This window comes from Schistocerca serialis, chromosome 3 (assembly GCF_023864345.2).
Source record: "Schistocerca serialis cubense isolate TAMUIC-IGC-003099 chromosome 3, iqSchSeri2.2, whole genome shotgun sequence".
Classification (NCBI taxonomy): domain Eukaryota; kingdom Metazoa; phylum Arthropoda; class Insecta; order Orthoptera; family Acrididae; genus Schistocerca; species Schistocerca serialis.
In genome coordinates, this window is record NC_064640.1 from 1,006,201,199 (window position 1) to 1,006,228,748 (window position 27,550).

At 38.2% G+C, this 27,550-nt stretch overlaps 1 protein-coding gene across 3 annotated transcripts in view; it reads left to right on the top strand.

Moving 5' to 3' along the window:
- Positions 1 to 27,550, top strand: part of LOC126471452 (uncharacterized) — a 413,388-nt gene that overhangs the window by 370,973 nt on the left and 14,865 nt on the right. For all 3 annotated transcript variants that reach the window (XM_050099641.1, XM_050099639.1, XM_050099640.1), the window contains 3 exons: positions 774 to 926; positions 1,034 to 1,206; positions 20,887 to 21,095. In XM_050099641.1, coding sequence (XP_049955598.1) covers positions 774 to 926; positions 1,034 to 1,206; positions 20,887 to 21,095 — 535 coding nt within the window. The remainder of the gene's footprint in view (positions 1 to 773; positions 927 to 1,033; positions 1,207 to 20,886; positions 21,096 to 27,550) is intronic.

Here is a 27,550-nt window from a genome sequence, read left to right on the forward strand (position 1 = left end):
GGTAGAAATGATTTTGGTCCTGCTTTGACAATTATTTCCATATTTCTGTTGAGTTGACATTTAAGTAAAACAGGTCACATACTTTACACATTTCCAGTCTCTCTTTATCCACAGACTAATGCTCTGGAAAAGTTCTGTGAGAATTGAATGTTTTCATCCAACAGAAATCAACTATAAGTCTTACACGTGGAGTTTATAATTATATTAGCTTTAGGAGCATCTTCAAAGCAATTTATGGGATGTTAAACCATAGACTCCCTTCCTTCCTTCAAACCACTTGAATATTTATGTTCAACTGATAGTGCATATACTCAGTAACCATTTTCAAGCAAGCAAGAGATACTTTCTCAAAAAATTTATGACTTCCAAAGCCACAGCCCATTTTTCAGGGACATTCTATGATTCTCTAATATCTTAGGGGGACAAGAAACTAACTAGGAACTTTCTACACCACAAACGACTGTAATAGTGAAAATGTCCTGTTTAAATTACTGTTCTGTGAAATCAACATAGAATCATTGTGTGTGTGTGGTGGGGGGGGGGGGGGGGGGGGGAGGGGGGAGATTGGAGAGGGCACTTGGCACTTAAGGATCCTCAACAGTGGTGTTATTTTCTTTTTTTTTTTTTTCTTCCAATTCATTTTGTTCCTACCTATGGTGTGTTTCCATTGACATGGATTGTGAACGTTATAGTAGTGTATTTTCTCAGTGATCACAATTTCCGTACATGCACACATTTTGTATCTGTTTCTTCTTTATTTTACATTGGTAAAGCTTGATGTGGCAGCTTCTTAAAGTGGAGGGCTATAACCTTGAAATTGTCCCATATGATGAGTGGTATAATATCATAAAATGTGGCGTCCAAACTGGAGATGATCATTCTGAAACACTGAAAGCCCTCCTCTATTTACTGGATTCATATGTCATGTGAGTATAAAAAGAAATATGTCTTGAATCAAGCATGTCCTATTGTTGGAAATAATTAGTCATTACATACAATTTTCATTTTATACATACATAATTAAAATTTTCAGGGATGCTAGCTACTTTTCTGATCAAAGCACATTCAGGCAAGAAAATCTCATAGAAGCCTTAAAAGAAATGCGGCTTCAGTATCCTCCAGTTAATACAGACCTCATGAAACTCTACCTGCAGAATCTGTCAAAAGTTGGTTTGATTCCCCACCCAAAAAGGGCACGCAGAGAAAGTAGGTAGTATTTGTTTGTTTTAGTGCAAAAAATTCTTTTTTAAATTGTATTCATTGATTATTTTGTCTTGAGATGTCCGTTTGGTGGTGTTTCACCTCTATTTAACAACTGTTTTTTATATTGTTCATTAATATTTATTAGTAGTGTAATTTCAGGTGTTCGGCCAAGTTGTTAGTCTCATCAACAGTTCAGGTGAAAATCTGAATGTACATGATTAATCAGTCATGCAGGGAACACCTGAGGCATTACTATGCTTACTTATTTACTTTATGCTGTTTTTCTCCTGTTCCCTTATTACTTTCAGGGAATGGTGAATTTTAATGGTACATGTAGTCTGCGTTATTCAGTTTTTCCAAGCTGGCGCAGTGTTAGCCAACAATATACAAACTACACATCTGCACATATTTGGCACTCAAAATTTGCAGCCAGTGACCCTGAAATAGTAAATTTCACTATGTAATGGCTTCATTCTGTATATTTGATGTAGATTAGAGTCTCAGATTTCACAAGATAAGAGTGTAGTTCAGCATCATGTGTTGAAGGATAATGGAAATAAACATTGTGGATTTGTCTTTCCCTCTGTTTTGAAATGATCTGCTTATTGGGTTCCTGCTTAAAACATACCCATGAAAAAGAAAAAAAGCAAGGGAAAAAACACAATAATTTTTTTTAAATACTATAGTAATATGTTAGTTGAATACAGCATTCTGTTTCATAGTTAATGCCACTAACCTAAAACGTTTTTATCCAAGGTCTAATATTTAACTAAAAACTGAAGGTGAAGATACAACTGAAAACTGATTAATTAATTCCTAAAACCACAGCACATATAAAATATAGAGATAATAATAGTTTAAAATGTCCTACAAATATGATGAATGTCAGCTATTTATTATATTTCAACAAAAAGGTAACATTAATGAAAGAAACTGCTGATGAAAAAGTTTTTATCTGTCGGACATCATGAGGACAACTGGAATCAGTTCAGAGTTTTATAGATGAACTTGTAAAAAAGAAGTTCTTGATTGTTGCTTCTTTTTAAAATGTATCTGGAAGCTGCATAGACTTCAGATTTGTTGCAGTTGCATAGATACATTTTGAACTTCCTCCTTCTTTGCCAAAAGATTCATGCTTTCACCATTTGAAATTTTTTCTAGCTGCTCATCGTTATCTTTAGGTGAAATTTCCTTTTCTTCATCCTGTTGTGTAAAAAACTAGCTCAGGTTTTCTGCATCAAGTTCTTGGTCACACATCACAAGACATTCTTCTTCTTATACACCGAATAGCCAAAGAAACTGGTACACCTGCCTAAAATCATGTAGGGCCCCCACAATCATGCAGAAGTGCCGAACACAACATGGCATGGAGTCAACTAATGTCTAAAGTAGGGCTGGACGGAATCAACACCATGAATCCTGCAGGGCTGACTATAAATCCGTAAGAGTACGAGGGGTGTAGATCTCTTCTGAACAGCATGTTGCAATGCATCCCAGATATGCTCAATAATGTATATGTCTGGTGAGTCTGGTGGTCAGCAGAAGTGTTTAAACACAGAAGAGTGTTCCTGAAGCCACTCTGTAGCAATTCTGGATGTGTGGGGTGTTACACTGCACTGCTGGAATTGCGCAAGTCTGTTGGAATGCACAATGGACATGAATGGCTGCAGATCATCAGACAGGATGCTGTCATATCTAGACATATCAGGTGTCTCATATCACTCCAACTACACATGCCCCACACCATTGCAGAGCCTCCACTAACTTGAACAGTCCCCTGCTGACATGCAGCATCCATGGATTCATGAGGTGGTCTCCATACCCATACACATACAATTTGAAACAAGACTTGTCTGACCAGGCAACATGTTTCCAGTTGTCAACAGTCCAATATTGGTGTTGATGGGCCCAGGCGAGGCATAAAGCTTTGTGTTATGCAGTCATCAAGGGTACATGAGTGGGCCTTTGGCTCCGAAAGCCCATGTTGATGTTTCGTTGAATGGTTCACATGTTGACACTTTTTGATGGACCAGCATTGAAATCTGCAGCAATTTGTGGAAGGGTTGCACTTCTGTCACATTGAACAGTTCTCTTCAGCCATCATTGGTCCCATTCTTGCAGGATCTTTTTCTGGCCGCAGTGATGTCAGAGATTTGATGTTTTACTGGATTTCTGACATTCACAACACTCGTGAAATGGTCGTACAGGAAAATCCCCACTTCATCGTTACATCAGAGATGCTGTGTCCCATTGCTCATGTGCTGACTATAACACCACATTCAAATTCACGTAAATCTTGATAACCTGCCATCGTAGCAGCAGTAACTGATCTAACAACTGCACCAGACACTTGTTGTCTTATGTAAGCATTGCCAACCACAGTGCCTTATTCTGCCTCTTTACGTATCTCTGTATTTAAATATGCATGCCTATACCAGTTTCTTTGGCACTTCAGTGTACTTTCAATTTAGGGTATGAACAAATGCACAATATCCTTTATTGGCTTGCACCCTTTATATTAAGTTTCCTCTTTACCAAAGGGAGGATACTGCTTCTGGTGAACTGATTAGATAGATGATGTATTTTTATTGCACAACTAGTTTTGAAGACTATTGTTCCGTCATAGTGTGACATACATCATATGGTTTGTTAAGTCGTGTGTGGGATGTGTGAGCCAGTTAACTGCAGAAGATGTAACTCTCACACATGCAGCATTAGGAAGCAGTGGAGCAATAAGAGGAGTGCCTACCTCCCGGTACACAGAAGAATTAATAAATCTTACAATGTGTGGGACCTAATGATGGAGCAATAGTCGCCAAAAGTAGTTGTGCAATAAAAAATATGTCATTTACAACTGAAGAGAATTTCTCAACTTATTCAATATAATCCTCAGTTGCAGTTGTTTAATGGATTTTAGACAGTTCACTGTTACTTCTTGTCAAGCTTTCACATTTAGCTCACTTATATGGCAGTAATGAATCCTTTCTTCCTAAATTTTACTTAGCTCACTTATATGGCAGTAATGAAGCCTTTCTTCCTAAATTTTACTTAGCTCACTTATATGGCAGTAATGAAGCCTTTCTTCCTAAATTTTCTTAGAGTTGTGTTGGTAGTTCCACATGTTTCAAAGCACACAATAAAAAGTGCCTGTGCATAGAGCTTCTTTTTATCTGCAATTATCGGATGATCCATGGGTTGAATCATAAATTTGGTCTTTGGAAGGGTGACTTGTGAGGAGGGGGGGGGGGGGGGGGGGGATGGGAGAGAGAAAATCGCCTTAGTATAATCTAATTGCCCATGTCTTGTTGTAAGTCCATTGGACAGCTAAAAATATAATATAAGGTTCAATAAATTAAAGCAGATTATTTTGCTCAATGTGGTTTTTGACAGATAGTGTAAATGATCTATTAGTCCAGTTTCTAATTTCCTGTCCTTGTGAGCCAGATTTCGGGTGGTAGATTAACTTTAGTTTTACCTTATTGTCACCTGTTGCATTTGTTGCTAGAAAAATTAGTATGTCAAGTCTAATCAGTAACAGTGTTGTTGGTCACAGACCAGATACCCAGATTGAGGAAATTGATCATGTCCTTTTCAAAGAAATCATCTGAGCATTTGCCTTGAGCAATTTAGGGAAAGCACAGAAAATCAGGATCTAGATGGCTGGATAGGAATTTGAACCATGGTGCTTCTGAATAAGATTTATGTGTTGAACCACTCTGCTGCTGAAATATACCTCTTCAGTCTATGTCTACATCTACACCTATATGTGCATCTACATCCACACTCTGCAAACCACTGTGAAAAGCGTGACAGAGGGTACTTCCCATTGTACCACATTTCACAGTTTCACCCCATTCCATTCACATAAGTAGTGCCACAAGAATGACTGTGATATGTAGGGGCTGAAGTACACTTCTAGATGCTCCATTTAGTTCTGGTTCTTCAAAAATAGGGTTTCGCAGGGTATTTGGTGTCTTGTCTTCAAGAGTCTGGCATTTCAAGTCTTTCAGCACGTTTTCCGTGAGTGAAACAAACTTGTGGTCATCTGTGCTGCCCTTCATTGTATACCTTCATTGCATTTGCCTTTTATATATATGTTCTGATTCAGATTGTTCACATTTATTCATCCGTAGACAACTTGTATTGTATGGATGTCGTCAACTGTATACATGGAATGAGTATATACATAATAGTACTTCTGGTAGTACATATTTCTATGGTGCAACTTAATCATTTGTACACAAAACAAATACACACCAATCTTAATTACAAATAAATATAAATTTACAAATGTATTCTTGCATGGGTTACACAAAACAAATACACACCAATCTTAATTACAGATAAATATAAATTTACAAAGGTACTCTTGCATGAATTGAGGTGAACACATGTCATTTACAGTATTCTTTGACAGTATAGTAACATTTATCTGCTAAATAACTTTTTGCAGCTTTCCTAAAGGCATGTATTCCAGTTTCAGCTTTGATCTCCTCTGGAAGTCTATTATACATTTTTATTCCATTAAATAATAAACAATTTTGGGTTTTTGTTTTGTTTTTTCGTATAAGATGCAAATGGTGGCAGGATCTAGTCCAGTGTTGGTGTATAGATCTGTTTTGTGTGTACTGGTCAATGTGTTTCTTTACATATATCACAGTCTGAAAGATGTATTCACATGGTACTGTCAAGATTCCCATGGTTTTGAATAAATCAGTACAGTGAGCTCTCTTGCTGCTTTTTGTTATTATTCGTACTGCCCTCTTTTGCAGCTTGAAAATTGCTTGTATGTTCTGCACATTTGTACCCCAGAAGGTTATGCCATAACTAATTATTGAATGCACATATGCAAAGTATGTAGTCTTAGCACATGAACTATTACATACTGACATAATTATCCGGAGTGCATAGCTAGCAGTAGCAATTTTCTTTTCTAGTGCTGCAATATGGTCAGTCCAGTTAAGCTGTAAGTCAACATGCATTCCTAGGAATTTTGTGTTTGTGACACAATCTATAAGTTCATCTTTAACTTCTAGGCCTATGCTATTATGTTTTTTTATTTATGTGGAAATTAATACTGTTTGTTTTTTTAATATTGAGGGTTAATTTGTTGCTTACTACCCACTTGCATACATGATCGAGAGTTTCTTCAGCTTTGTCTCTCAATTTGTCTGGTGACTCATCACTGATAAGGATGCTGCTATCATCTGCAAATAGTATTGCTTCCCCGTATTTGACACTCTGGGGAAAATCATTGATATATATTAGGAACAGTATTGGCCCTAACACACTTCCCTGAGGGACTCCTATGTTAATATGTTCTGGTTTGGAAATGTGTTTTGTCAATTTGCTGAACTTCGTTTGTGAGATCTCTACACACTGTACCCTATTTTCCAAGTACGATTGAAACCAATTATTTACTGTTCCCCTTATTCCTAGTGCCTCCATTTTGTTTAGTAGTATTTTGTGGTCTACCATATCAAATGCTTTGCTAAGGTCAAGGAATATGCCTGTTACATGTTCACCTTCATCAAGTGCTTCTAAGACAAAATTTGTGAAGTGAGCTACTGCTGAACCTGTGCTTCTTCCTGGCCTGAAACCAAACTGTTCTTTAGTATTGTACTTGTTTAGGAAATCCATTAGTCTCTTTTTCATTATATTTTCTATTACCTTGGAAAAGGATGAGAGTAATGAGATGGGCCTATAGTTTTCTATATTTTCTGGATCGCCGTTCTTAAATAGAGGTAGGACTTTTGCACATTTTAAGTATTCTGGGAAGCAGCCTGCAGTGAAAGATTCATTTATGATGTGTGCCAAAGGATGTTGTATGCTGTCAATGCAGTCCTTCAGTAAGCACACTGGCACTTCATCTAAACCTGCTGATGTTTTATTCTTTAGATTCTTCACAACCATCCTTACTTCTTCTGTAGAAGTCGGTAACAGTAACATTGAGTTAGCCATATAGTTCAATTTTTGTTCAGGCTGTTTTTTGCCAAACTTTTGCTGTAGCTTGGTAGCAACACTGCTGAAGTACTCACTTACAGTATTTGCTAGTGTATTTGGGTTATGTATAATAGCACCATTATGTTTAATTTGAATATTTACTGTTTTTAATTTATTACTGTTTGTTTCCTGTTTGGTAACAGTCCAGGCTGCTTTAATATTATTTTCTGCCTTTTCTATAATACTGTCATTGTGGGCTTTTTTTGCATCTCGTAATACTCTTCTGTATATTCTTTTGTATGTGTGGTAGTAGTTTAGGAAACCAAGATCACTATGGTAGTTTTTTAACATGTTCAGTTGTTTGAGTGTTGCAGAGGATTTCCTTATTCCTTTGGTCACCCAGGTATTTCTTTTGTGTGAGTGTACTGCAGTTTGCACCTTTGGGAATGCTTCATCAAATCTGAGTTTAAATAGTGACATGAATTTAGAAAATTTCTTATTTACACTAGTTTCAGCATACACTTCTTCCCAAGTTATACTGTTTATTTGCTTGGCAAATTCTGATCTGTTTGGTTTGGAGAAAACCCTTCTGTATGTGTATGTTTTAGTTGTATTGTCTGTATTTATGTTTAATTTTAGGATTTGATAGGAGTGATCAGAAAGGCCAAGGTTATCTACAATAATTTCACAACTTTCTTTATCTGTGTCTGTGATGATGTGATCAATTGTTGATGATGAGTTTTTGGCTATCCTCGTGGCTCTGTTAACTAATGGTGATAACTTATAACAGCGCAATATATTCAAGAATGAGTTACAGAATCTATCTGGGTTTTGTGTGTTTATATTTAAGTCGCCACAAATGAGAGCCTTCCCTTTAGGATTCGAAGCCATGTCTAGAATCTGGATTAGTTTTGCAGTGAAAGTATCTATATCACCACTGGGTGAACGGTAAATACATATTATAGTTAACCTTTGTGTCTCATCTGTCTTGCTTATCTCTATGGCAGATATTTCTATGTGTTTTTCCTCACTTAGAACTTTCAACTGCAGCACCTTAAAGAAATGATTAAATAAGACTGGGTTGGTGCTAAAAGTTTGTACTTGCAGTAGTTCTTGTACTGAAGTCTTTAAGTCTTGAACTATTTCCAACTTTCTACAAATGAATAGAAAGCACTTCTTCTAAGAACATATACAATTACTTAATGTAGAGAAATATTTCATATATGTACATTTTGAGTTTGTTCCTTCAACACTGATGTTATACGAATGAGAAAATGACCTGACATTTCTGGGACTTCTTTTGTTCACTGTGACATCATCATCATTGTCATGGCAAATTCCTTATTTGGTGGCACGCCTTGCTATTCCGAGTGAGGACATCAAAACCATGGTAAAAATACAGGTACCACAACTCTTGATAACACTGCAAACAGTGTTCCACCTTGACGACATGTGGCATCCACATCACATCACATTACATGCAAAAACATATTACAAAAATAAAATCTCCAAAGTGTTGTCTATTCTTAACTATTTAACTAATACAGGGTTTCAACTATTGTAACCATCATTCATCGTCTACGTAGTGTAATGTAATTAAGTGTCAGAGATAAAGTTTATCTCATGCGAAAAGTACGATGCCCACAGTAAAGAGTTAAGGTAATTTCATTATGTTGCCAGAAAATGTATTTAATTTATTTAATTATGAATATTCTCTTTTATGATAAATAATGGATTCGTTTGAGATGTTAAATGCTGTATATTTATATGTGTTTATTTATATGTATCCTTGGACTTTATTAAGGTCAGTAGACCAAAGAATCTAGAATGCAGGGATGTCTGAAACTTCTGGGCACATGTTGGCTTGCCCGCCACTTCTTTGTCGGTATTGGAGGGAGATGGATGTGTTTATGTGACAAGTGCAGTATAATGCGTTTAGAGTATCAATGTTCATAGTGAAAATGGTGTAGTTACTAACAAAAAGTACGAATAAATATAATGTTTAGCTGAAAGTATTTCAGATCCGGTAGTGTTTATTTCAAACAGGAAGAAAACCCAGGCCATGCTTGTTGGAATGATTATTTTGCAGATAAAATTTCAAGAACCCCTAGACAAACGAGATCTGCAGTGTGTAATATTTCAGCAGCTACTAAAAAAAAAAAAAAAAAAAAAAAAAAAAAAAAATAAGTCTTGCTGAAATTGTGCTGGAGCTACTCGTATTATTCTCATTCAAAAACGCGTGGTGAGAGTGTGGTCCTACCACAATGTACCGCGTAAGATTCCACAATTGTTCAGTTATGAAGAAACGAGATAGGTAACAACCAGTACAGCAGGCGTAGGGTTACACACCACTCTATCTGAGTGTATATTACACCTCAACCAGGGGCAGTTTAAGGTCCAATTGACACAAGTAATCTCTTAGTGTGCCAAGCTGAGAGGGACACCAGAGGTGCCTAAGTGGAAAATTCTATCACTTAATTCAGTATCAAATATTGCTCTCGTTAATAGAGTTGTATTTGAAATGTAAACTTTTAATCAAATCCCCTTCTAATTGGACACAAATTTCACCCTTCAGATTGTGTTGATGAGTGTGACGTCAATGGGAAGGAACTAAATGATGAAGTTTACTGCCCATTCTTCCTGCTGAAAGTTCTTTCACATAGCTCATTACCTTATATTGCAAAAAGCTATCTCTTTGACATTTTGTTCAATAGTTTTGGATGTATATGCAACTTCCTCACTTTACCTATATCTGTAGCTAATGATGAAAGGAGTTTTTCAAAAACAAGTTTGTAAAGATACACTTTTGATCAACACTCTCCCAAAGACTGTATGATATGTCAACTTTAGCTATGGAATGCAATAACTTGATGTCAAAAGATTGTGATTCTATTTTGTCTATTTTGAAAGATACTAGTTGAAGGCTACAAAAATTTCAGTGCAATGATTTTATGCAATGGAAAAAAATGTCGGTACATATACTGAACAACTGTAACAATTATATATTACTTTATTAATAGAGCATTTGTTTTTTGTATCAAACACAAACCTGTGCCTTCCTTTTCAGTAATGTACATAAAAATTTTGACCATGTTTATCAATTTTGAACTGATGAGGGTTTTTTTTAATGTAACGTACATTTTACACAATTGAACAGTGTCTGATACATGAAAACATAAAATTAGATGATATTTTTTTGTATTTCTGTCTCATTTTTTTCATTGAAAAGTGAAACAACTTTTAAACTATAGATTTAAAAAGTTCTATTAGTAAACAAAAAATAGCAGAACATTTTATATTTACATTTTTGCAACTTAGTATAATATATAGCACATTGTTATCGAAACTATAAGAATACAATAAGTTTAGTTTCTTCTGCTTTCACTACAAATTTTTAGAGATCTTAGAATAAGCCTAAATGGAAATGAATTGTTTCTTGTTTTTATATTTAGCAATGGAATAGATTTAGAAATTTATTTCTGTTGCTGAGGAATGTGTGTGTAGTAATTAGTTACTTACTTTCATGTCCCATGGATCATTTTGCATGATAAACGTCATGATGTGGAACGAGTCATTTTACATTTATATTGCAAATTAATTTGTACATCTATTTGTACTCTAAGCATCACCATATAATTATTCACCCCTTCCCCTCCCCCAGCCCCCTGAAATGGAAACAAAATTTACAGATTGAGTTAGCAATTCCTACCCACCACCTTTTACACATTACAAACACAGAAATTCTTCTGCAGAATAGAAGGAGTTGTTAAGGAGAAACTTTTTCAATTTATTTTCAAATTTTACCTTGCTGTCTGTTAGACATTTTATATCACTGGGTAAGTGGTCAAAAATTTTTGTTGCAGTGTTGTGCACCCCTTTCTGTGCTAAAGACAACCTTAATGTTGAGTAATGAATGTCATTTTCTCTTCTAGTATTGTAATTTATTTATTTATTTATTTCTTACACCATGGATCCAAATGTGAGAATTTCAGATGTATGTAGTGTGTGTCAATTTTTACATTGTCAATGACAAGTACTTATACACTATGTTCACAAGTAAAGTTTAGAAAGTTATGTAACTGCTACAATGATCTGTAACACAATATGATGAAATGAGAAACCTTAGGCCTACAGATTACAAAGTATAAAACATAATAAATTAAATATGAAAACATCATATAACCCAGAGAGTTAAATATAAGCAGTTAACACTAATACAGTTACATATGTGACAAGAATGTATAGCTTAATGTTCAATTTATATGATAATACATGTTATTTTATTTTAAGGCAGTTTCTCACTGTGTTTCATAAACTTTTGCAAACTGTAAAATGATGTGGCTAAAAGAAATTGCCTTAGAAGCTCTTTAAATGTAGATTTGTTGGCTATTTCACATTTGATTTCTGGAGGAAGAGCATTAAATATCTTTATACCAGAGTACTGTACACCCTTCTGCACAACCTTCAAATTTTTACCTTAAGTGTGGAAATCATGTTTCCTCCTTGTGTTGCACTGATGGTATTCACTGTTACATTTGTATAAATCAGTGTTTTTACTTATGAAACACATAAGTGAATATATGTATTGAGAAGTAGTTGTAAGAATACCCAGATTCTGGAATAGAATGAATATTTTCTTTGCAAAAAATAATTCCATATGCCATCAAAGAATGGAAGTAACCATAGTATGCTGCTTTTTTAATGCTTAAGTTTGCACTGTCAGAGATGATTCGCATTGCAAAAATTGAAGAGCTGAGTCTCTTCTAAAGATCTAAAATGTGATCGGACCAATTTACTCTACAGTCAATCTTCACACCTAGCAACTTTGTTACTTCCACTCTTTCTATGACCTGTGTGGCATATTTAACAGTCATTGCTTCCTCAGTTTTGGCATTTGGGATGAACTGAATATAATTAGTCTTACTAAGGTTTAGTGAAAGACCATTTGCATTAAACCATTTCATTAAATCTACAAGAATAATATTAACAGACTCTTGAACATTTTCCCGTTTATGACCATTAACCCTTATGTTTGTGTCATCTGCAAAGATGGTAAAATTACACTGTATCATGGTCGAATAAGGTACATCATTTGTAAATAACAGGAACAGTAAAGGACCAAGGATAGAGCTCTGTGGCACTCCACAATTTATGTCTCTCCATTCTGATAAAATCATTCCACCACACAAATTGTCTGATGTATCTAAGACTTCTTTCTGTTTCCTATCTGTCAGGTATGACTGGAACCAGTTGTCTGCTACACCACTTATTCCTTGATGGTCTGCCTTCAGTAATAGTATTTGGTGGTTCACAGTGTCAAAGGCTTTAGATATATCACAAAATAACCCTGTTGTCACTATTTTCTCATTTGGAGATTCCAAAACCTTATCTATAAAGGCATATCTCTCTTGTTCAGTTGCAGACCTTTCTGGAAATCAAACTGATGTTTGCTAAGAATATTGAATTTATGTAGGTGTTCTAAAATCCTAGAATACATAAGTTTTTCTAGTACCTTTGGAAACACAGTCAGGAGAGATATTGGTCTGAAATTTGTAACATCAGGTTTCTCCCCTTTCTTAAAGAGAGGCTTCATGATAGCATACTTTAGTCTATCAGGATCAATGGAACAATTTCTTGTTGCAAAGGAGCATTGAAAATATGACACAGTATTACAGAAGTACAGCACTGTTTTATCAATTTGCTAGAAATATTGTCTACTTCACAGGAGTTCTCGGTTTTCATGGTTTTCAATTTCTCATACTGTAATATGTCTAATATGCATATGATTTTGTTAGGGACAGCATTAGCAAAAAGGTCAAGGCATCATTCACAGAATCCTTGCAGCCTATTTGCTCAGACACCGACGGGAAGGGTTTATTAAAGATTTCAGCTATGATCTGAGGATTTTGCACAAGATTCCCTCGTGTTTGATTTTGAAGTTTTCTATGGGTCTTTTTTTATTGTTCCCTGTCTCCTTGCTAACTGTTTGCCAGACAGTCTTCATTTTATTATTGGAGTTATCAATTTCTTTTATATAATACAGTGCTTTTGATGTCTGAATATCTTTCTTTAGAATTTTGCAATACATTTTATAATGGCTGATTAATTCTCTGTCCCTGGACCCTCTGGCTGCAATATAAAGTTCCCTCTTACATTTACATGACACTCTAATACCCTTTGGGCAACAGCCTTGCCGCAGTGGATACACCGGTTCCCGTGAGATCACTGAAGTTAAGCGCTGTCGGGCGTGGCCGGCACTTGGATGGGTGACCGTCCAACCGCCATGCGCTGTTGCCATTTTTCGGGGTGCACTCAGCCTCGTGATGTCAATTGAGGAGCTACTCGACCGAATAGTAGTGACTCCGGTCAAAGAAAACCATCATAACAACTGGGAGAGCAGTGTGCTGACCACACACCCCTCCTATCCGCATCCTCAGTTGAAGATGACACGGCGGTCGGATGGTCTCGATGGCCACTTGTGGCCTGAAGACGGAGTGCTAATACCCTTTGTGATCCAGGGCTTCTTTAAGGATGAGGAAATATTGTTCCTAACAAACTTTTTAGGAAAAGCTTCTTCAAAGTGGGATAGGAAAACATTTATGAATATGCTGCAGCTTATGGTTAAAAATTTCCAGGGACTCTTCGTTCATAAGTCTGATTGCCTTCCACGATGGGATTGTTTTCTTGAGAGGTCTGTAGTCATGTAGAGTGAGGAGCTGTCCATCATGTACTGATGTACCATTTAAGATTGGGGTGACACTGAAGTTCTGGTATAAACTTACATCTAAAAATATATTATTCATCAGAGATTGACAGTCAGGTGTTATCCTAGTAGGAAAGTCAACCACCAATGTAGAATTGTAGAAACTCCACAAGTTCTGGAGCTCTCCTTTGTTGTTGTATTTGGTTGCAAAGTTGACATTAAAGTCCCAGAGTAAGATAATGTCATTATTTTTTAAAATAAGGTTGATAGTAACAATTCAAACTGCACCATAAAGACTGAAATTGGTACCTGGTGCCCTGTAGACTGTAACCAGTATTAATTTTGAACTGTTTAATGTCACTTCTACTGCACATACTTCAAACTGCTGGTCAATGCAATATTTCCTTACATCTACAGATCTAAAAGTTAAGTTATTTTTAATGAAAATAGCTACTCCACCTATTCCCATGCTATGTCTACAGTAGTAGGTGGCAAGGCTATAACTGTCTATATGTAATGTTTCAATTCCTTCTGTAATATGGTGGTCTGAGAAACATAACATCTGAGCTTTGTTCATAATTTTTTTTTTTTTTTTCATTTATGTTAACTTCTAATTGATCTAGTTTGCTTTTTATTCCCCTTATGTTTTGATGAAAAATGGAGAATTTGTTTGGGTTATTACCTATTTTGGTGTTTTCTTCTTTCTCATGCCTGTGATTAAAAAAATCCTTCAGATGAGGAGGACACACAACTTTACGTTTACCTCCTGTTCTCTGTGACGATGTTGATTTTTCTTCAGTGTATGCTGCTTTCTTTACTGAAGATGATGAATCTGTTGACTTAATTGTTGATTTACCTTGAGCTGATGCTGTTTTTTCCCTTGAAGATGATGAAGCTATTGACTTGCTTGTAGGTGGGAATAAGATTGCTGTTACTGTAGGTTCTTGGGGTCCTACTGTTGTTGCAGCTGGCCTTTCTGCTAACGATGATATTTTTGATGAACTGCATGAAGGTTGGTGCACAAGTAGTGCTGCTGTAGATTCAAAGGGTGGAACTGCTGCCTTTTCTTCTTCAATTCTGATTTCTTCTGTTCTTCTGAAGTACATGTAACCATTGAGTTAACTCTGTTTGATGATGAAACTGTATCATCTGAGCATCTAACTACTAAAAATTCTGATGCATTCATTTCCTTCATTTTTGTTACTAAGCTTACTGGCAGAGGGATTACAGCATGACCTTCCACTGCATTGCAGTTAATAGCATTTAACACTTGTTTGCACATAGCTTCCTTTCCCTGTGTGTTCCTGTGCATACCATGCTTTGTAAAGTGACCTCTCTCCATGCTGTTTGCATGAATAAAGGTAGACTGTGGGAAACTGCAGCAGAGTTTTCTTATTCTCCTGTTGACTTTGTTAATTTCTAAGTTAACACATGAGCTACTTATTAAGTCATGCCTATGTGGAACACTAAGCATGAAAACTTTTATATGTGAGAGTTTTTCCAAAGTTTCTTTGAGTGTTCTTGTTGCATGATGGCTTTCATTATGATAAACACCATTTGCACCACTTATTATGACACAGACAGAGGAATTTTTTGTTAACTGCTCACAGTTTCTCATAATCTCACCAAGAGGAGCACCTGGTTTCACAACAATTGTAATTTTGTAGCGAGATTGCATAGCTATCATTATACTGGCTACTCCTTTGGGGTGGCTATCTCCTAATATACATATTTCACTTTTATCTCACACTAAATTGACATTAAAATTCTTCACTGTAGGTTTATTTGTTAAGCTCACGTATTTGAGGTTGATGTTTTCATCATTGAAGAATTAAACATCACACTTGCAACATTTAATTGTTATTATGTACCTAATTGTTCCTTTTGAACTGTAGTGGATTATTTACAACAAACTTCATGAGGGAGTAAATATACTGTGAAGCAGTAGCCAGAATGCCCAACTCCATAAACAGATGTCTACAAGGTGATCGCGGGTGAGCACCACATATTATTCTTACAGCACATTTTTGGGCAATGAAGACCTTCTTTCTTAAAGATGAGTTACCCCAGAACATTATTTCATATGACATTACTCAATGAAAATAAGCAAAATATGTCAGCTTACTGATTTTTCTCTCCCCAGATTTTGCTATGATTCTAAGTGGCTGAACTAAGTTGTTTTAGGAGTTCCAAAATGTGTTTTTTTCCAATTTAAATTATCATCAATATGGACACCTAAGAATGTTGAAGTTTCCACCCTATACAGGGTTATTACAAATGATTGAAGCGATTTCACAGCTCTACAATAACTTTATTATTTGAGATATTTTCACAATGCTTTGCACACACATACAAAAACTCAAAAAGTTTTTTTAGGCATTCACAGATGTTCGATATGTGCCCCTTTAGTGATTCGGCAGACATCAAGCCAATAATTAAGTTCCTCCCACACCCGGCACAGCATGCCCCCATCAATGAGTTCAAAAGCATCGTTGATGCGAGCTCGCAGTTCTGGCACATTTCTTGGTAGAGGAGGTTTAAACACTGAATCTTTCACATAACCCCACAGAAAGAAATTGCATGGGGTTAAGTCGGGAGAGCGTGGAGGCCATGACATGAATTGCTGATCATGGTCTCACCACAACCGATCCATCGGTTTTCCAATCTCCTGTTTAAGAAATGCCGAACATCGTGATGGAAGCGCGGTGGAGCACCATCCTGTTGAAAGATGAAGTCGACGCTGTCGGTCTCCAGTTGTGGCATGAGCCAATTTTCCAGCATGTCCAGATACACGTGTCCTGTAATGTTTTTTTCGCAGAAGAAAAAGGGGCCGTAAACTTTAAACCGTGAGATTGCACAAAACACGTTAACTTTTGGTGAATTGCGAATTTGCTGCACGAATGCGTGAGGATTCTCTTCCATCCAGATTTGCACACTGTATCTGTTCACTTCACCATTAAGACAAAATGTTGCTTCATCACTGAAAACAAATTTCGCACTGAACGCATCCTCTTCCGTGAGCTGTTGCAACCGCGCCGAAAATTCAAAGCGTTTGACTTTGTCATCGGGTGTCAGGGCTTGTAGCAATTGTAAATGGTAAGGCTTCTGCTTTACCCTTTTCCATAAGATTTTCCAAACCATCGGCTGTTGTACGTTTAGCTCGCTGCTTGCTTTATTCGTCGACTTCTGCGGGCTACGCGTGAAACTTGCCTGCACGCGTTCAACCGTTTCTTCGCTCACTGCAGGCCGACCCGTTGATTTCCCCTTACAGAGGCATCCAGAATCTTTAAACTGCGCATACCATCGCTGAATGGAGTTAGCAGTTCGTGGATCTTTGTTGAACTTTGTCCTGAAGTGTCGTTGCACTGTTATGACTGACTGATGTGAGTGCATTTCAAGCAAGACATACGCTTTCTCGGCTCCATTTTGTCTCACTGTGCTCTCGAGCGCTCTGGCGGTAGAAACCTGAAGTGCGGCTTCAGCCGAACAAAACTTTATGAGTTTTTCTACGTATCTGTAGTGTGTCGTGACCATATGTCAATGATTGGAGCTACAGTGAATTTATGAAATCGCATCAATCATTTGTAATAGCCCTGTATATTCTTTCATCACCATGTGTTACACTTATCAGTGGTGCAGAACCCCTAGAGGTGCAGAACTGAATATGATGTGTCTTTGTGAAATTCAGGGTGAGGCCATTTGCAGAAATCCAGTCAATGATACTTTTTAGAACTTTGTTCACCATTTCTTCCATTTCTGTATGTGTACTGGGAGTGATTACAATACTGGTGTCATCTGCAAAAAGAACTAATTCTGCTTGTTGTACATTAGATGGTAGATCATTTACATACATGAGAAACAGTAGTGGACCAAGACTGAGCCTTGAAGAACCCCATAGGTGATTTCTCCCCAGTCAGAATTATGTCCCTGGATTCTATTGGGTGAATTACTACTAAGTACAATTTCCTGCATTCTTTTGGTTAGATATGACATGATCCATTGGTTGGCTATACCATCAATCCCATAAAACTTCAATTTATCCAGGAGTATGCTATGATTCACACAATCAAATGCCTTGGATAGGTCACAGAAAATACCTACCAGTGCTATTTTGATATTTAATGCTTGTAATATATGGTGTGTGAACATGTAAATGGCATTCTCAGTAGAGCAACCCTTCTGAAACCCATACTGTGATTTGCTGAGGATATTATTGTTGCCAAGGTGAGATACTGTTCTAGAGTACATCACCTTCTCAAAAATTTTGGAAAATGATGTCAACAGTGAAATAGGTCAGTCAGTAGTTACTGAAAAGAGAAAACAAGCCGTTTCCATGATCACTAGATTTAGATTTATTTTTAAATGTCTTATGAAGGGCCCAAGTGAGGACAACTAATGCCTGATGGAGGGGGAGCGGCTGCCAAATAAAATATCACTTGTGTTGAAAAATGTTCTCAAACCAGCCATGACCGTAACATACAATATCCCCTGTTGGGCTGTTTAGTATATGTCCCACATAGTTGAGCAGTATTCTAAGCTGAAATGCATGAGTGGTTTTTAAGTAGTCTCATTTGTACGCTAACTTTTTTTCCAGTATCCCAGCAATAAAATTAAGTCTACCACCTGCTTGGTGATTGCTCCATTTTATATACCCACAAATTGTTACTCTCATGTATTTGTATGAATTTACTGATTCCAATTGTGACTCACTGATATTGCAGTGGTAGGATACTACTTTTCTGCATTTTGGGAAGTGCACAACTACACATTTCTGCACTTTTAAAGCAAGCTGACAATCTTTGCACCACTTTGAAATCTTATCAAGATTATATATTTGTGCAACTTATACAGATATTACTTCATTATAGATAACTGAATCACCTGCAAAAGTCTGAAGTTACAATTATTATACACTTTTCAGGGGCATACTTGATGTTACTTCTAGTTCTGATTTGCCTATAATGACATAAAATATATTTCCATCTAGTTCTGTCAATGACTCTTAATTCCAAATAACAAATTATCTCTGCCCTACTTTACTCACATTTCTTTTTTTATTTGGGAACTTTGAGACTTAGGAGGTTTCATTTTAATCTCCATGTGCTGCATATAAACAGACTAGGTAAGAAAAAGCTTTCCTTTAGGTTTGCGCAGATAATAGAAAATACGACAAAGCTGAGACAAGACAGAAAGGTCACAACACCTCATCTCTGTGAAAAGAATCAACAACACCAACTAACAAATCTGAACAACACACAGTACATGAAAAGTACTGCAAAATATACAGAAAAAGCTAACACATCTTAACAGTGTTTCTCCAGTTCTCCCACAAAAAATATTAATAATCTGAATATCTGAATAGAAGCCAGGAACTTCAACGAGGACACAAAAATTCTGTGTAAAAAAGAGCAACAAGAAAACAATGGTGGATTTTCTAATATGAAGTATCTTCACTGTAACTTCATCCCAGAGGATCAGACTATGAATTATGAACATTTCAAACATTCTACACTACCTAGAAAACTTCCTTCAAACTTGCGAGACATAAACAATATAAATATTTTCAAAAAAATCTCTCAAAACATTAATGATAGGAAACTGTTTTGTAGCTCACTTAAACCACACAATACATTCTTAAAAAGAGAGAGAAAGAAACTCTCAGACCATATAGAAATATGCACACATGTAACATAGACAGTGTAAGCAACATTGTAATTAAAGTGGTATGGACCTAGAATATTGATGCATGCAATCATAATTTCCTAAATGCTACTTATTAGGTATATGTATTGTATTGTTTTGTATTGAACTATGGTCCTAGAAACAAAGGCGAGCCTTCATCCCCGCTGCAGCCCTCAGTGGTTCACAACCCCACAACAGGCTACAGCAGTCCACTCATCCCACTGCCGCCCCACACCGAACCCAGGGTTATTGTGCGGTTTGGCCCCAGTGGAGGCCCCCCCCCCCTCCCCTCAGGAACTTCTCACACCCACAGCAGATGAGTGTAACCCCAAATGTTTGCGTGGTAGACCAATTATGGTATACGCGTACATGGAGACGGTGTTTGCTCACCAGTCGCCGACATAGTGGAACTGAGGTGGAGTAAGGGGAATCAGCCCGCATTCACCCAGGCAGATGGAAACCCGCCTTAACAACCATCCACAGACTGATCAGCACATTGGACCTCGTCACTAATCCAACAGGTGAATTCATGCCGGGGACTGGCACGTCTTCCCGCCCGGAAAGCAGTGCATTAGACTGCATGGCTAACTGGGCAAGCTAGGTACATGTATACTTTTTAGAACTGATGATACAAGTTTGAATGGATCCATACTATGTATGTTGTCTACAGATCCAACTTCAATAAACAAAGATTAATTAAAAATCTAGTCAATGTTTTTACCATTGTGTAATTTGATGTGGGCTGTTAGACAAATATATTGATTTTGATGTGTTGTACTATACATGCATGTGAACAAGAATTCACATATGAAATTGCCAGTAACAAAAACAAAATAAAGAGACATTTTTATCCACCCAATAACATCCAGTGTGATGGAATGATATAATTCATACTTGCAAGAGCTTTCACTGAATGACATTTACACAGTTTCAAAGCTCTTACAATTGCAATAGAGACCATTTAATCAAGAACAGAGGGCATTACTACACCTGATATGCAATACCGACCTAAAAGCAATGGGCACCAAAGGAGCACTATATATTACTTTTCATCTTAGAATTAAAAAGACCCAAGAAAAATGTGCGCTAATTTGATTTACCAATTCATCGTAATATACTCAGAAAATGTAAAATAACATGAACTGATGACTGTTGTGACTGTGAACATAACTCAAATGTTCAACTCAGGAAGATAGTCTAGTGTAGTATATCAGAGAAATTGGGATGAAAATTGAGGTATAACTACACCTATAGCTATATTGGTTTTATAGGCAAATAAATCGATATGCAGGAATTGTCTGTAAAGACTAACTGTTAGCATAAGTTTTTATTTTTAATCAGTACATTTTTTACAGGTACTTTGCCTCTTTCTGGACATGTTGCACTTGTGACTGGTGCTTCCTCTGGAATTGGTGCAGCAATCGCTGAGAGCTTAGCTTTGGCAGGAGCCAAAGTCGCAATGGCTGCAAGAAGAGTGGAAAGGCTTAAACAACTTCAGCTAGAAATAGAAGAACAGGGTGCAATGGCTATTGCCGTGCAAATGGATGTCTGCAATGAGGATGAGGTATGCTTACAGAGAACTGCACACAGTTCATAAGACTGAAAAATTTCAGAAATTCATACATATAAGTCTCACATCGAGGGAGAAAAAACTTACCAAGCGCCATATCATTCTTCACATTTCTACATTTACATCTACATGTACACTACTGGCCATTAAAATTGCTAAACCAAGAAGGAATACAGATGATAAACGGGTATTCATTGGACAAATATGTTATACTAGAACTGACATGTGATTACATTTTCACGCAATTTGGGTGTATAGATCCTGAGAAATCAGTACCCAGAACAACTACCTCTGGCCATAATAACGCCCTTGATATGCCTGGGCATTTGAGTCAAACACAGCTTGGATGGCGTGTACAGGTACAGCTGCCCATGTAGCTTCAACACGATACCACAGTTCATCAAGAGTAGTGACTGGCATATTGTGACGAGCCAGTTGCTCGGCCACCATTGACCAGACATTTTCTGTAGAATGTGCTGGCCAGGGCAGCAGTCGAACATTTTCTGTATCCAGAAAGGCCCGTACAGGACCTGCAACATGCAGTCATGCATTATCCTGCTGAAATTTAGGGTTTCGCAAGGATCGAATGAAGGGTAGAGCCACGGGTATGAAATGTAATGTCCACAGTTCAAAGTGCCGTCAGTGCGAACAAGAGGTGACCGAGACGTGTAACCAATGGCATCCCATACCATCACGCCAGGTGATACGCCAGTATGGCGATGACGAATACATGCTTCCAATGTGCGTTCACCGCGATGGTGCAAAACATGGATGTGACCATCATTATGCTGTAAACAGAACCTGGATTCATCCGAAAAAATAACGTTTTGCCACTCGTGCACCCAGGTTCATTGTTGATTACACCATCACAGGTGCTCCTGTCTGTGATGCAGCATCAAGGGTAACTGCAGCCATGGTCTCCGAGCTGATAGTCCATACTGCTGCAAACGTTGTCGAACTGTTCGTGCAGATGGTTTTTGTCTTGCAAAGGTCCCCATTTGTTGACTCAGGTATCGAGACGTGGCTGCACGATCCATTACAGCCATGCGGATAAGATGCCTGTCATCTCGACTGCTAGTAATACGAGGCCGTTGGGATCCAGCACGGCGTTCTGTATTACCCTCCAGAATCAACTGATTCCATATTCTGCTAACAGCCATTGGATCTCGACCAACACGGGCAGCAATGTCACGTTACGATAAACCGCAATCGCGATAGGCTACAATCCGACTTTTATCAAAGTTGGAAACGTGATGGTACACATTTCTCCTCCTTACACGAGGCATCACAACAACATTTCACCAGGCAACCCCAATCAACTGCTGTTTGTATATGAGAAATCGGTTGGAAACTTTCTTAATGTCAGCACATTGTAGGCGTCGCCACAAGCGCCAATCTTGTGTGAATGCTCTGAAAAGCTAATCATTTGCATATCACAGCATCTTCTTCCTGTCGGTTAAATTTTGCATCTGTGGCATGTCATCTTCATGGTGTAGCAATTTTAATGGCCAGTACTGTATACTATGCAAATCTCACTTAAGTGCCTGGCAGAGGTTGCATTGAACCACCTTCACAATAATTCTCTATTATTCAACTCTAGAACAGAGCACAGAGAAAATTAACACCTATTTCTTTTTTTGCAAGCTCAAATTTCCCTTATCTTATTATGCTGATCATTTCTCCACAGGTCAGCGTTAACAAAATATTTTTTCATTCAGAGGAGAGAGTAGGTAATTGAAATTTTGTATGATCTTGCTGCAATAAGAAATGCCTTTGTTTTAATTATGTCCACATCAAATCCTTATCATGTCCATGACATCAAAGCAGCAGTGGCAAATATAGCATTTGATTAATAGGACCAAGAGTCTGGTGTTCAGCAATGTACAACAACTCTGTCTCTTCTGACTGTGTAATACTGAATTTGAACTACTTTCAGGAGCACAGTACCTATGTTTAACTGTTTAAAGAAGTGATGTGGCAAATCCTGTGGTTGTATTGTATTTTTATTGGTCCTGTTGTCTACAAAAGCAGCTTATGTATAAGACTTTGGACAAGTTAGTTTATAAATATACAATTGAAAGTAATTACTGCCCCACATTCTCATTTCTACTTCATAAGCACCGCACAGCACAGTAGAGCATACCAACCTATCATTTCACACAGAACATGCTCAACAGTACAATGACCCATTCAGTGAATGACAGCTCCTCAGTGCTGCTAGATCAACACATTGGCAGGCCTATATGGAATTTGTAGAATGCAGCTCCCACAAATTCTGGCCCTCCACTGAACACTTGATATGCTTAGATTCTGCAGTTTTAGATGCCACCTGGTGCATCTATTAATTTATCCTAGAATGAGTGAATCCAACCTGAATTGAGTATGAACCCCCTTGACAGTGAGCCATACACTTGTAAAATGTACTGCTTTCACCAACATGAGCAAGGAACTGAAGCTGGACATTATCCTATATTTCATACTCACAGACAATGAAATAACCATCAAATGGATTTTGTGTTTCATGAGAATAGGCAGCCATTATAATAAATTATATCTCTGTTTGTTGGTGTAGAGGTTGGGCATGGAGGGTCAGTCCCTCCCCACAGATTTAACTCTCAGCAGCCAACTACTGGGCTCTCTTCCTGCAAATACATTCTGTAGATAACTTTCATTGATTTCTGATTTTGGCGAAGACAGTGTGAATGCCTCCCTCTAGAGCCTGAGCAAGAGTGCCACCAGTTATGCCCCTCCTTCTGCCCAGACACACCAGATCACAAAGATGCCATTAATAAATCTGTACCGTGTCCGGGGACACACCTTCTAGGTCTTCATGAATATCTCTTCCAACAGCCCATGAGTAAATTAGCTTATTAGGGGCCATATTGGCTCCCATAATGGCCCCCTGATGTATTTATAGGTCTGTTCCTCAAAGGTATGGATTAAGTTGGCTAGGGGACAATAAATGAGGTTTTAGGGAAGCTTTCGGGTGGACAATAGGAGAGAGAGTGTTATATGACTGAGAAGCCACATGTTGTCAAGGACAACATACTGAGTTTTCTTACTTAAGAAGTCTTCAAGCCACTCACATACCTCCGAACCTATTTGGTATGCTTGTACCTTCATTATCAGTCAGTATTGTCGCACTGTGTCAGATGATTTACAGAAATCTAGGAATATGGAATCTGCCTGTTGCCCGTCATCCATGATTCACAGAATCCCATGTGAGAAAAGGGCAAGCTGAGTTTCACACAAGCAATTCTTTCTAATATTGTGCTGATCTGTGGACAGAGGCTTTTCCCTCTCAAGGAAATTTATTATATTTGAACTCAGAATATTTTCAAGGACTCTCGCAAACTGACATTACAGATATTAGTCTGCAATTTTGTGGGTCCATTTTTTTACCCTTCTTATATATAGGAGGTGCTTGCACTTTTTTCCAGTCACTTGAGACTTTGCATTGGATGAGAGATTCACAATAAATGCAAGCAAGGGGCCAATGCTGTAGAGTACTCTCTGTAAAACTGAACTGTGGTTCCATCATGACCTGGTAACTTATTTGCTGTGAACTCTTTCAGTTATCTCACTACATCAGTGGTGCTTATTACTATATCCTCCACATGGGAGTTTGTGTGATGGTCAAGCAACAGTATGTTTGTATGATTCTTCTGCATGAAAGATTTTTTAAATGTGAAATCTGAAAATTCAGCTTTACTTTGGCTATCTTCTGCTGCCACACCAGACTGGTCAGTGAGTGACTGGGTGGAAGCCTTAGACTCACTTAGTGACTTTACGTAGCACCAGAATTTTCTTCAGTTCTCAAGGTCTATTGCTAAGGTATGACAGTGATAGTTGTTCTTATTCTAATCTAAGAATACTGTAATTTATTGCTCGAACTGTACAAAAAGATGGAAGAAAAAGTACAATACAATTAGTAATACACAAGTGGCCAGTGGAACCTTGCTCTCCGGCCTGTGGATTCATTAGGTCCAACAGGGGGCACAGCCGGGAGCTGCGCACACAACTGCTGTCGTATTAGCAGGCCTAGTGGCCTCTAGTGGTCAATTAAGCATAAACTTCTCATGAGAACTATGAAGCAGTGTACACACAAAATTAGTAATTACAGCACTCCTCTTTCAGTGTGAAGAAGTGAGCACTGTGCTCATGTCCATTTCTCCTATGGCCAACATAGGTTGCCGTGTCATGTGACGCACTGCCACCCATTTGTAGGGTCAGAAGGGGCATTAGTGTGGACAGGTGCAGTGCCCACCTCACAGTGAGAGGCGATATGGCAAAACAGGTGACGTTGGTGTAGCATCCATTTTCATATCCATGTCCAACCCCCGGGAAGGAGATTGTGGCAAAGGTGGCGGAACAGGTGGTGCCAGTTGTGATGGTGACAGCAGAGCTGGAGGTGTTGCTTATGACAGCACAGCAGCCGGGGTCATGCCGTGGTTCCTGACTGCTGAAGGGGGCACCCACAGCAGAGGAGACAGTTGTGAAAATGTTGACAGCAGCAACGTAGAAGGTGAGGGCCCCGGCTGCAATGTAGGAGATGGTCAGGCAGATGGATGACACGGGGGTGGCAGAGGCACACCCACACGAGATCATAGCTGGTTGACATGTTGCAATGCCCACCCCTTAGCTGTGCAAATGATGCACAGGAGTCAGCGATTACCAGTAGCACCCATTTTAGCCAGCGGCCAAATCCTTGAGGCCAAACAGCTGTGCCAGGCCGGAAGCGTTGTGGCGCTGGTGCAGGTGGGCAGCCTAGTGTTGGCTGAAGCAGGCTGATGACCATGTGACACCTCTGCCAGACTCTTATTGCCAACAGGGGTGAACCTATAAGAACTGGGAAACTGGCCAAAAGTTACTTTTGGTGACAGATCTAAAACATACTTTTCCTCTGAGTCTTAAATGTTTATACTAGTCATTCCGCTTCCGTTTTTGATCTTTCGATTAAAGGTGAAAAGGCGAAGCTGTGACATGATAAACACCATGTCTTTTACAAAAATCTTCAAATTCCTGAGATATGAACTGGGGGCCATTGTCTGTAACTAACGTATATGGAAGACCTTCCGTTGCAAAAATTTTTGACAAACTGGAAATTGTTACTGCCACAAAAGTAGACAGACAATGCATCACATACGGAAACTTGAAATAAGCGTAAATTACAATTAGACAGTAGAAATTCAAAAAAGTCCTGAAAAATCTACATGAATTCAGTCCCAAGGCTGCTGTGGATCCAGTCAAAGTAACAAAGCAGCACAGGGAGTCACACAATTGGTGGCACTCTGCAGGCAGGCTGCATCAACTTGTGCTATTTCCTCCATCAATGGGTGCCCAAAAAACATTTCTGCATGCTAATGCTTTTGTACGTGACACACCCCAGTGGTTCACATTTAATAAATAAACACACAACCTCACGCCAAAGGGCAAACAGGAGTACAACCCAAGGAGTGGTGTCCTCTGTAGCAGCACTCTATCCCAGACAGAAAGACAAAGTCGCAATGCAAAATAATATCTCAGAAGATCAGAGGCACAGCCTGATGGCTTGTCCAGTCAGCCGTGTTGCACAAAAGAAACAGCTTTGCTTAAAATAGGATCCACAGCTACTGTGGTTGCAATTTTAGTGCTAGTAATAGGACAACCATCACCATCTAAATGAAAACAAAGTAATTCCTCCTTGTGAAACTCTGGATTCGAACCAGTCAGCGAACACAATAAGGTGTCAGCATTTGCATGTTGCACTGTAGGTTAAAAATGTATCTCATAATTGTATCCCGACAGGAAAAGAGCCCACTGCTACAAGCACTGCGTGGCTCTGTCCAGCAAGGACGCTGAAGGGTTAAAAAGAGACACCAGTGGTTTGTGGTCTGTGATTAGGTGAAACTTAGGCCCATATAGAAAAACATGAATTTCTTTTTAGAACATAAACGATCGCCAAAGCCTCTTTCTCTATCTGAGAATAATGCTGTTGCACTGAATTTAAGAATTTAGAGGCCTATGCAACAGGGTGTTCAGAACTGTCTGCAAACTTATGAGTAAGCATGGTGCCAAGACCAAACTGAGATGCACATCTGTTGCCGTGTTGGCCCAGCTGAAAAGTGACCAAACAAGGGGCTGACTGCAGCTTATATTTCAACAATAACTTAAATGGCCCAGTCACAAGTTGGGGACCAGTGGAAAGGAACATCTTTATGTAATAGTGCATGGAGCGGTTGTGCCACAGTAGCAGCATCTGGTATGCATTTGTGGTAGTACACAATCTTGCCTAATAAGGCCTGTAATTCCTTGATGGATATGAGGTGTGGCAATGCTGCAATAGCATCAGCATGCTGGCACAATGGTTTAATGCCAGCATGCAATACTTCAAAATCCAAATAAATAATGAATGGTTGAAAAAACTGTGTCATGTCCAAACTGCAATTTAACATTGCACACTGTAAAAC